The 12,311-nt window shown below is 40.2% G+C and overlaps 1 protein-coding gene across 13 annotated transcripts in view; it reads left to right on the top strand.

The window, feature by feature from the left end:
• The window catches only part of FAM13A (family with sequence similarity 13 member A), a 178,847-nt gene that overhangs the window by 118,627 nt on the left and 47,909 nt on the right, over positions 1-12,311 (top strand). For 12 of the 13 annotated variants that reach the window (XM_068941542.1, XM_068941543.1, XM_068941544.1 and 9 more), the window contains one exon: positions 5,788-5,829. The exons of the other annotated variant lie outside the window; for it this stretch is intronic. In XM_068941542.1, the coding sequence (XP_068797643.1) occupies positions 5,788-5,829 (42 nt within the window). The remainder of the gene's footprint in view (positions 1-5,787; positions 5,830-12,311) is intronic. 13 annotated transcript variants of the gene reach the window in all.

Here is a 12,311-nt window from a genome sequence, read left to right as displayed (position 1 = left end):
AAGGCAGTAGGAAAACATGACCTTGGCTGAGCAGCATGACCCTGCCAGCATGCAGGCCCTTCATCTCGTCCAAAATGTTGACTTTTGAGTCAAAGTACATTTTCATGATTGTAAAAAATACATATTTTTCAATTTAAGCAAGTAAATGTTCCATTTAACTTTTGAAAAGAGACGTGCAATGGGAAAGCAGTGTTAATTTTACAATAGCGATTCCAGTGCCAGGGAACCAGGAAGGAAGAACTGGTGATAATTAAGTGCAAATAAAATAGGCCTATTAGCACCTAAAAAAAAAAAAAAAGTAGTTTATAAAAAGTCAGTAAGGTCCTCTCCAAACTCTGTACTTTTGTAAAGCTGCCTACGTGACAAAAGGAAGAAAGTCTGTTGGCATCTCTGTTCCAGAGACTGGCAGGTGGCCCTAAATCTTTGAGGTCTGGCTCTCTGCAGGTTGAAGTGCCGTGTAAAATGGGACCAAGCTCCGTGGGAAGGGCCACCCGCTGACCCAGGCTGAGAGCTCTAGGCAGCCCCAAGCCAGCTGGCGAGGGGGCTGGGAGCAGGGAGCAGTGCTAGGTGGATGATGCATGTGAATAAATCAGGAACTCTCAGTCTAAATGGGTGTTTTACAGCTACAGCTCTGGAACTAACTTACCAGCTCCCTTATTCGTTCTGAAGGGCAGTGTTAGATATCAAAAAAAAAAAAAAAAAGCGTGAGGAGGAATTATCACTTATTTGAGAACGTGATGGGACAAACGGTTGCCTGCAACATTCCTATTGCAAAAGGGAAGGCAAAAAACTGTTACTGTGTGGCTCTGTGATGCAAGCTTGTTGTTTAACAGTTAGACTTCTTCATAGCTTGAAGCACTTTCCTATTTCCTTTTTAGAGGCAAACAGGATGCCTTGCATACATGCTGTAAAATACACACGGTTAAAAATGCCTAAAAATCAGGAGAATAAGATGCACTAAACTAATGGGACAGTGATACAGGCATTCTTCCCAGTCTGACAGTTTTTTTTGTTAGCTGAGTGGAGGTTACAAACACAACAATATTGTTTCTTTGGCAGTAAAATAAGTTTGAAGAGAACAAAAGTTTTCTGGTTTGTTTTTTATTCTGCTTTTTAGCATGAAGGAAATGATCAGATTTTTAGTGTAAGAAGTTGCTCTCCCAGGTATTGCATTGAAGAGCCATTCATTTCTCTTAAGCCCTTTGCTTGGGGGACTTATGTGTGTGTTTGAGGAAAAAAGCAACAGCTGTATTTTGCGTTCACCTGTCCAGCCAGGTCATCAATGGTAGCTGAATAAATACCTGATTTGTTTAAATTATTTCATCCCTTCTCAAGTATATGGAGTGCCTTCTGGCCATAAAGTGTGTGTAAAAGGGGACAAAGCTTTGAAGGTTTAAAAATTGTACCACTAAACCTGCTTGCCTAATGGGTAAATTCTTTGCTAGGCAAGGCAGAAGTTTAGACTGTGTAGGAAATGAGCTTCAGAGTGACTTGTCTCCTCCCCGATGTGGACAACCAACTTTGCCAAGTCACTGTGCCAAGTATTAAGCATTCCTTTCTTTCTATAAAGGTCATATATCTCTTTAACCAAAGAGGAATTACGCAACCCAAGAACAGTACAGTTAAATGTTAAACATTTCTAATGACTTCTAGCATTTTCTTTTGGAAGGACACATGATACACAGCAGAAAGGCTTCCTAACAGTGCTAAAGAACCCCTTCAGTACAAGGTGTTTTTTAAACCAGCAGGCAGTTGTTTTTCAATAAGTGCCATTAGTGTGTTAGTGAAGAAGAGTCCTGTGTGGAAGATTTTAAACCAATTTCTAGCCTATGTTTTTTGTGTAATACCAGCTGATGATCTTTATGATTCATATCTTGTACATTTTTCCTTCCTACCTTGTCTCTTCTATATCTCAAACCATGTAATTGGGTATACACAGGTTTAAAACCCCTTGCATGGAATTTTCATTTCTCTCCGTGAACTAAATTGTGCTTGTGTCTTTGATGTGAATACAACCGTTTATTACCTTACAAAATTAATACTAAATTATTTCATACAGTATTTTAATCAAAACAGGATCCTGGTGTGCTAAGTGATTGCAGGAGGGCTCAGTGGCCTAACATCTGAGGAAATCTAAATTATGTGGAACAGCTGGTTTAAATCTGGTCATAATTTACACAGCTCTTATGTTTTCCAGCCTGCGCAGATGAGTTGACTCAGGTACATGTAGTTAGGGAAAGATGTTTGGGCTTCTTTGTTGTTAATGATTGGGAAAGAATGGAGTAACCTGCTCAGTTAACCTGCTTTGTTCTGCTAAAGTTAAAAGATTTTACAGTTTTCTCAAAAGATTGGATTTTGTGCTAGTTAGCTGGGAGCACTTCGTCACGGATGCATCAGCTATGTATCAGCTGCATGTGTAAATTTATAAAGTACTATCAGATAAGAGAGAGAATGCAAAGCTACAACTTCTGTCAATCACATGAAATTTTGAAACTCGGTGAACTAAATGAAATTAGTGTTTGGTATCACTTTATTTTCTCTAAAGTTTCTGTTCCTCCCACTCCCAGCTCCCAAATATTTTTTTGTTCATCAGTTACTTTGTATGAGTGGATAATGCCTTTGGTACGGATATAACATTTTCTTAATCCAACTTGTAAAGCAGTGATAGCAGTGTTCATACTTGCTGTAGAAGAAAAGGAAGAAAATACAAGCGGTTTCAGTGTCCTTACTGAATGCTACTACTCCATCTGATCTGTCAAAGCAACTAGTGGGAGCATGCATATAAGAAAGCTTTTTGGGCTTTGTCAGCATCATTGTATTTTCTGTGACTTGGAAGCTAATTGAAATCCCTGAGATAAGGATTTTTTTTCTTTTTTATTATAGAAAAGATTTCTGCTGTAGATTCGGCAGCTATTACTTACATACAGAAGAGCATTTTATATTGAAGTTGCATTGATGCACAGAAATCTTGACAGCGCTGTGGACTTCTTTCCACATGAGGTTTATTTTTCACGTTTTCTGTATGCAATTGGGACTTATTTACATTCAAATTACAAGTACTGCTATTACATAATGAACAGAACATAGCAAACAGCATTACCAGTAGCTTTGTGAGTTTAAAGTAGTTTCTTTATTGCTTTTTTTTAAAAAAGAATTCTGCAAATGAGAAATAAAGTTACAGGTACCAATTAAGAAGCTATGTATGGCATTAAGGGGAGCTTGTACTTGGAAAAGGGTCTTATCTGTGCATTTGTTGGAGGGTGTCTTCTGGAAAGCAGCAATAATGGGCACTTGCATGCTTCTCTCCACTTTTTCTAAGCTGTCTCAGAGCAGTAACTGCTTCCCACAGGAACCCTAAGGGGAAGATACTCACCTCAGTTTACATGCAGACAACTGTTGCATACCTTGCTGCAGGCAACAGCTTTTAGCCAGCTTTGCAAAAGCATGCTCTATGTGCTTCTTCCCACACTGCTCCATCAGCATGAGCCAGCTGCGACGTGGGAGGAGGGCTGCTGCAGCACTGCTTCCTCCTGCCTCCTTGCTTGTGCAGCAGCGGCCCCTGACAACTTGCTTAAGCAGCTCAAGAGGGACGTGTTGAAGTGGCAGCAAAGTTTCCAGTAGCAGTTGTACTCTTGGTCTGCTTAGGGAGCTACTGAAAACTGCGTAGTCACTGTTGCATTACAAAGTAGTTGCGAGTTTTGGCAGACCGCACTGATTTCAGAAGCAGTTTCTCGTCCTTTCCGTTCTGTGGTATTTTGTGTTACCCTTGAATCTTAATTTCAGGCTTCCAGTGGGCCTCAAAATATATGTGCTGTCACAGTGAATGGGAAGTGTTTTACATGGATGTCAGTTGTCACCCATACACATCTCTGTGCACTGTAGCAAGGAATAACGCTTGTGATTTCCCTGACGTGCTCATTTGGTCCAGTTCTGTTTGTGTGTCTACCCCTTCCCGGCCTTTCTTCTTCCTACATCTTCCCTCCCCCTTTTCTCCCAGTTTATAGATAAATTTGGCGTTTATATTTGTGAATTTTGTTCAAAATTGGCTGGATTCAAAATAAGCCACAGTAAAATCTGCCTCTGGCTGTACTCACTATAACAGCACGGAGCTTTCCTGGCCCTGGGCCAGCTTCAGCTTGTCTTGCTTAGACAGCTTCCTCTTGACTCCAGTGGAAGCTGCAAAATGTATGTCTGAGTATTTGATCTCCTAGCTACTAAATCCACAGTGGCATTCCTTTTGCCTTTATTCTGTATTTAGAAAAGCTGTGGTAAACTGATAAATTATTTAAAATTCAAGAGAATAATGGATTCAGGCTGAGTTTTCAAAAATTACTCAAGTTTGATCTAGTTCAGATCCCCATCGAAGTTGGTTAATTTTTTCTTGGCAATCAGAGCCCCCAAATGACTCGAGTTTGAAGCAGATTTAGGCTTACCCAGAGTATTCTTGATAAATCTCTCATCCTCTGTATAAACTTAAAAATGATCAGTACCTTCACATCGTGTCAATTCCCTCTTGACCTGTTTGACAAAATCAGAGGCTGAATATCAGTGGTAAATGGCATCGCTGAGCACTGGTAGAGACTTTTGAATGGTGGGGAAACAGTAGGGAAGTGCTTCATTTCCAGTGCATCTGTAACGTTATCCTTTCTGCTTCTGCTTAAAATAATTCGTGCAGCTTCGCCTCCTTTCTGCCTTTCTCCCAAAGTTACTGCACTCTTTGGCAGGCCCAATTGAAGTCCTCTGGAGACAAACTGAGTTCATTGGCATTTCCTATGTGCTTGGAGGAAGGCAAGTTCCCTGCTCTTGAAGAATTGCAAGGCCCAAATGCCCTACATGTCCAACCATTTATTTGAGTAGAATGGTCAGATGAAGTTTATGTTGGAACCCCTTTTTAGTAGAGGGTTTTAAATTGACTTAAACAATCAGTTCAACCACAACTTCAAACTTTGGCACCACAACAACTTGTTCTTAACCTTACGCCAGCACAAAGTGCATGGTGAACTGGATCCAGGGAATTGATCTGTGGGCAAAATGACCTGGCCACATGCAAAATAGTTATTTTTCAGCCAGATCGGTTCACTGAAACAGCTGTTAAGGGAGCTCCATGCCAGCCGAATGCAGCCCCTGATCTCAAGCCTGGAGGGAAATGCTTCCTCAAGTCCATGAGGAACGTCCTTCCCTTCAGATACATTCAGTTTTGTACAGACTTGACTCATCACTGTCAGACCTGTGTTTCTGTTGTTTTGCCTCTGTAGTTTAGCTGGGTTTCAGTGTAGTCAAATCAGCTTTCAGCCAGGACGATAAAACTCAGACATGGAATTCTCAGCTGTGTGCACATAGCTACTTCTCTCTGGTCTCTCAAAATGTCATTTGTTTTTTCTTCACTTTCACTTTTATGGGCGGGTTGTTAATTCTGGAACAACAGACAGCAAAAGGCCCTCGTGGTTCTCCTGGCAGAAATGTGATATTGTTGTTATGAGGATAGTCTCTGAACTGCTGCAGAGCTGGAGACTCCTGACTGTCTAGCAGTGGATCTGTTCTACATTTGTGAACGTTGAAAAATGAGTTGGATTCTCAGGATTTAAGGAATGTAATTTAAAGCTCTCTTCCATAACTTTCAGTTATGGAAGTTCAGGACAAAATAGACATAAATACTACCTATGTGATAGACATATTGTTTCACTTTTATTATCTCTGCTTTTTAAGAGTGATCGTATTACTATAGCTGAACTGCAAATGCAAGTCAGAACTGCACACTAACTTAGAAAAAATCTGTTTTGTTTTTAGTTCCCAAGAAGATGAACGGCCTATGTCACCCTTCTACTTGAGGTATTTACTCAATTGTTTTAATTTGTTTCTCCATGTGGAGCTGACTTTATTAATAGAATTAAATGGAGGGGATGATGCCAGAAAGTCTGAACAGACGGTAATCAAACTGAAGATTACTGTTACCTTTGTAATCATTGCTCAGCTAGTGGGATGAATGAGTCTTCAGAGACAGAAAGATTTCAACAAAGAGTTTGTGTCTAGAAACAAGGCTCAGTGTTTAAGTCAGGGTTTAACGCCAGTCTTGTAAATTCTTAATTAGAGAATTGACTTTCTTTTTTCTTCAGTTCATTATGTAGTTTAGATGCTCATCATAAGTAGCTTATAATCTGTGGGCACAGGAGAGATTTTTGCTGCAAGCTTTGAGGAACTGGCAGCGTGTGCTGTTCGGAGAGAAACCAGGAACCAGATGGTGAATCAGCAGCCCAACAGCAGCTGCTCTCCTGCTGCAGCCAAGCCAGCACAGAAAAGCAGGAGAATGCCTCAGTCCACAGTGTGCCTGCCTGCCTGCCCAGGGGGAATGGCAATCTGGCTGCATTTGAACAAATTGTGTTTCCTATTTTGCCAATTGGAGGGCCAAAGTCACTGCTTTTAAAACTGGCCTAATTCTGTTGACATCAATGAGAGTTTGCTCTACTTGCTTCAGTAGCAGGCTTCATTCCATTGCTTTCATTTATGCTCAGTGGAAGAGCAGTAGCCAGGGCAAATAATAGTGAAAGAATGCGAAGGAGAGAGGACTAAATGCTATAATTGAGTTGTTTTATCTTTGCAGAGTTTAAAGAAATTAAAAGAAAACCCTGTGGTGCTTTTTATGAGAGCAGTGATATTTGGAACTCTTGCAGTAATCACCTGTATTTGTTGGGTTTCTTGCATGTATTCCTATTTATTCCTGTAGTTCTTTTTTTCCTTACAAAACGTTCCTAACAAAGACTCCAGAAAGTGTGCATTTCATACATGCTGTTAGTATGGAAATTTCCATGAAGACTGTGCAGAAATGTGCATCTGTGAACTGTTTATGGACTAGCCTGGTTGCATGGTCTTGTCCACCTTCCTGTTGATGCGCTGTCTTTCTCTGCAGTGCATTTGTGCAGATGTTGCTTAATTTGTGCTTCAAAAGCTGCAAGCTGTCCAAGGAGATTCTGTCTTTACCTTTGGGAGGCTATTTCATTGCTGCATGGATTCCGTTGTCACAAGTTTTCCCCTACCTAAATCCCCATCCTGCATCTTTCCACTGAAAATAATCTCCCTCTTTTTTTTTTTTTCTTGCTGTGTGCGCCCTTCAGATAATTGTAGTTTCCATTAGATTTCTGTCGTCTTTTTTACTTAAAACTGTCTGTACAAGGTCTTTGTCAGAATTACTGGTTGATTGCTTTCTGCTTTCCATTTTATGTATGTTTCTATATGATCATTTTCCCCTTTTGTGGTTTCCTTTTTTCCACGTTCCATGCTAAATCTCCTAGCTGTTCTGTCTGTACCCAGACTGGCGTTTGAAATGTCCTCAGATTTCACTGGTGTGCTGCTAATAAACTTTTTCAGTGCATCAACAGAAGATCAGCATGTCTCAAGTGCCATTAATAATCTTGTTTATTCTACATCATGCATATATCTCATTGCCTTGGCATTGGTTTATTTTACACTAATGCAGTATTTTACTTTTGTTATTCGAAAAAGAAAGATTTCTTGCAGATGTTAGTATAATGATCATTAAAAATAGAAGCTCGTCCTTTAAAGAGAATGAATGCTAATCCTTACAGTAATGGGTCACTTTGCGGAGTGCAATAGAACAGAATTGACTTTCTAGGCTTTAATTTTTCCATAGGGCTGCACTAAACATAAAGATATGGAAGCTTTCCTGATGTGGAACTGTGCTGAGGCCTGATACATCCCTAGAGCACAAATAAATCCAGATCTGTGTTGAACTGGAAAAATGATCTAGGAGGGGATCCGCTCAGCTGGCCTCATCAGGATTGGCTTGGAGTTGGGGAGCGAGGTGCGGAGCTGGGGAAAGTGGTGTCAAAACCAGGAAGTTTCTGAGAGGGAGGCAACACATTTGGAAGCTTTAACTAGAGGTGTGGCCATAATAGGACAAGGAAGGAGGATGAATGCATCCGTTGGAATGAAAGGATGGCCTTCTGTGGGAATCTTGCAAATAAGAAGGGAACAGATGAGAATAAACACATATTTGGGAAGTGAAGAAATGGCTAATACAAGCAGAGAAGGAGCAGCACACCTTGCAACATAAGGCTTTATGCCAAACTTGTGTCTTTTATAACATTGCTGAGACACAATTGCTTGCAAATAAAACTAACAGCTTGCAAGTCTTGCTGCTATTTATCACGCATCAGAAGGGTGTACTTCTGAGGTTGGTTGCCAAGTGAAGTTAATTTGGCAGGAGAGCTAGTGCTGGCTGGGCAATTGATGATGCTTCGACAACTAAGAACATGAGTGTGTGGCACATTTTTTCTGTGCAACTTTGAACATTTTTACTGTTGACCCAGAGCAGTACATGGCATATGTAGAAGTCACCTTTCATACCATGGAAAAGGAAAGGGGGGCCCCTTTGAATGTCCATTTTCACTGTCTAATGACCAAACCTATTTATTATTTATATTGCTGCCAGCCATGCTAATATAGTCTGAATACTATTCAAGTAATATCGTGAGTGAATCATGAATGTGTATGTACAGAGAGCTAGGTTACTGCTGCATTTATACGGTAGTTTCATGTAGACAATTATGTAATATGTTAATTAGAGGGAAACAAGAGCTGTTTAACTTCCAAACACTGCATAATGCTTGGCTTTTGCCAGTCTGAAGGAGCATTGTATCTGTCCATTGACCAGCTTTGCCAGGAACAAACCAGAGACTTGATTCTTTAGTAGCGTACCATGGCAGCTAGCGATGATGATGATGATGTTTCCCTTGATTTTATTTTTAGTAGTAAGGCAAATGCTTGAAGCGTTAACTTTAAATCAGAACTGTTAGAAACCCACCAGTATACTATTTTTTTAAAATTGCACTGATTTAGCTGATTTAGGGTTGCGGTTTCAGGTTGGTTGGTTGGTTGGTTGGTTTGTTTGTTTAAGAAATTGAGGAAGGTATAACCAAGTATAGAAATAATCACCACTGTTGCTCTGTAAGGAAGTAAGCTCCAATTACTGACATGAGAGTAAATGGAAAATGCACAGTAAGTTTATCAGGAGAGATGGTACCAGTACAACCAAATATTTTTTTAATAAGATTTTCCAGAAAGAAGAAGAGCAGGAGTATACCTGATCTGTCTGATTTCAGCAAAATGTTTCGTATGGTGCCATCTATAAATTTGGAGTTCCAGTGGTGAAAATGGGGATTAGTGCAAGAGCTTAAAGATGGATAAGGAAGGGGTGAGATCCGTAGGTGTTGCTGATAGGAGAGGAAGGAGATTGCTGGTGAAGCTCCTTAAGGGTTATGGCCTTTTTTCTTTTCCTTTTTTTTCCTCCTCCTCTCTTTAAAGACAGTTGGCATAAGAAGCAGAACTATGCTCATGAATTTGGCTTGTTGCATGAATTTAGAAGGCCCTACATATGCTAAGTGAATGGGGATGTCCTCTGGGAGAAACTATATGACTGTGCAGTACAGTAAGAAATAGGATAAGATAGAATAACACAGACAACAAAGTCCTACATCTCAGGAAAAATAATGAAAATCCCTGACATGAAAGAGGAGTTCACCTTCTGGAGATGCTGAGGAAGAGAAGGACATGGACAAAATTCTTCATAAGAGGATGGAAATGAGGCTAGGGAATGAAAATATACCAGGTGAAGTAATTATGTGAGAGAGGATGTATAAAGCCAATTATTTTCAGTAGACATAGGAGAAGAAGCATGGATGCTCTTGTACAAGGCTCAGATGATGCCTTGTACAGTTTCAGTAACTCATGTTCAGATGGCACTGGGTACTGAGCAAGTTTGCAAAGATGATTAGAGAAGTAGGCAGACCTCTTACAAGAGGGAGAAAAGCAGTTAGAAGTCTTTATTTAGCATAAAAAATGGAGCAGGATGCACACATTCACCCTAGGTATTGAGACAGAGGGAAAAGATTGTTTATGTTAAATAACAATATATAGTGTGAGGAAAAAGTGGATATCAACAGGCTATGAATAAATTTAGGCAGAACATGAGAAAGTTTGAAACTAGAGCCTTCTGTTGTTAGGAGCTGTGAGGATGAGATGGACTTGATCAGTTAGTGAAAAGGTTTTCTCTGATATTTGCTTGGTTTGAATCCTGTCACCTGCTGCTGACCAGGGCTAACCTTTCCCACTCCTTGGAAGACAATTTATTTACTCAGCTGTGCTCAGTACCAGGCAAGGAGATTTCTGCACTGTTAAAAGAAGAGGAAAAACCTTACTGGATGTTTGATTGTTCTAGAGAACCATGCCTGAAGGGCGTTTATGTTCCAAAACCTTTAGTAGAGAAAGGCATTAGGACAAGAGAGCTGAAATTGTTATATAAGGAGCAATCCTGCAGATATCTTAATTATATAATTAAGAATGTGAATGCCAGCTGTAGTGAGTAATCCAGTTTCAAGTAATTAAGCAGCATCTGGCAAAGTCAATTCCCTGTAAGCGTGCTTTCGCTCAGCATGTGCAATGAGTTTTTAGAAGACAGGGAATCTACAGTCATGCTTTGTGGTGGAGTACCTGCTTTAGATTTGACAGTAGTCATGTAGACAGTTTCAGAGGAGTTTCCTAATGAGTACATCCTGAGATAAACCAGAGTGATGCTAAAGTGGAAGAAAAGCAACGGCTTTGTAATATGGAGCCTCCTTGTGAATATGCAGGTCATTAAACTGGCATTGAGATGAGAGCTGTCATCGCAAGCAGTGCCAAAAGCTGCGTGGAATATGGGATACCCCTGAGTGCAGGGCAAGGCCTGTATTGGACAGTTGCACTTGTTTTAGTACTTCTTTTCTCTGTAAGTCCTAATATCTTGTTGGCGGTATTTAACACAACTGAGTCTGTTTTCCCATTTAACAGTTGTTACATGAGATGACTCCTCTATATATCACAAGTCAAGCATGCTTAGCCTTTAGTATACTGAGTAAGAGGTTTTATTGTATTTGTTCTCATGTCAGTTTTTTGGAGAGATTGAAAAATCTAGTCAAAGGCTTACTGCCTGCTTAGAAAGGTGCTTGGCTGCCTTCCCGTTGAGTACTTTCTTGTTGGTGGAACATGAAATAAGAGCTCCTAAGGTTCATAGGATGTTGGGCCCTTTTAAAGATTATCAATAGGTTGTGTGTTGCGTGTTTTTGTGCTTTGTTATATCAGCACTGGCTGGAAAGAGAAGCAAGGCTCTTAGGTGCCCCTGTTCTCACTGCCTGGCTACAGCGCAGATCTTTGGTTAAGGGACACCTCTCATTCGGGAGAGCTGTGGGAAATTTGGAACCTCTGTTTCATACCATTAATTAGTAGGCTTGTCTCACTAAGCACTCTTTATCAGTGGAGGAATGCAATCTGTTTCAGATCAGATCAGGAGCTTAATTTGGAGGCTGTGAATGGCCCCCAAAGGAACATTTCCATTGCCAATAGAGGAGCCTGCAGAGAGACAACCACCTAAATTCGCAGAGCTAAATTGAGTGGCATGTGTGAATCCCTCCAGACTGGTCTCTGCTTCGAACAGTAGGTGTCAGTGTGCACCTGTCATAAAAGATGATCCCGGTACAAGTAGGACTGGCAGGAATACGGAAGAAGAACAAGGCAATTAATCTTGATGGGATTAATTTTCTGATAATAAGAAGGTAGTGTCAAACATAATGTACCACTTCTGAAGGAAGGTTGAGTGGGTGATCTGAGCTTGTGAAAGTGTAAAAACGCTGAAAAAACACTGAAAGTGTGTCCACTGTGTGATGGGATATCCCTATAGCTTAGAGCACATTTCTCTATTTTTAACCCATTATTTTCACATTGTATATGTAGGTGCAATCCTTCACCTTGGGGAACGTGTGTCCGGTTAAATAGTTTTCTTAAGCTAAAGCCCATATAAATCAGCAGAATTGCATGTCACAGACTGTAAAGGAACAGGTCTGATGGAACAGTAGTAGAAAATGAGCAGTTTTTAGACTATATCAATGCCTATGAAAAAAGAATTTCCTGGGTCGAGCGTTGGAATTGTACATTAACAAGGCTTTAGAAACTTCCTGTTTGAAACGTCAAAGCCATGTAAACAAATATTCTCTGCTTTGCTGGGATGACAAGATGTTAAAAGTTCTGCATCCATTGCAGTTTTCTTACTGGTGTGCTTGACCTTTTTAAAAGCAAAAACAGAAACAGTTTCCTGAATAAAGCAGATGGATTACAAATAAATTTCAGCAATGAGGGGCCTTTGTTCCAAATTGCAAGTATAGTTTACGATTTAGGCTGTTAATTATGGCTGATGATAGTATATCACCTGAAGTTATTGAATAACTTCATAGACGAAACCCCAACCCCGGAAAACTGTCATATACCAG

The sequence above is a fragment of the Struthio camelus genome, chromosome 4 (genome assembly GCF_040807025.1).
Source record: "Struthio camelus isolate bStrCam1 chromosome 4, bStrCam1.hap1, whole genome shotgun sequence".
Classification (NCBI taxonomy): Eukaryota; Metazoa; Chordata; class Aves; order Struthioniformes; family Struthionidae; genus Struthio; species Struthio camelus.
The sequence above is the reverse complement of the archived record's forward strand: the minus strand, read 5'-3'. Positions and strand labels throughout refer to the sequence as shown.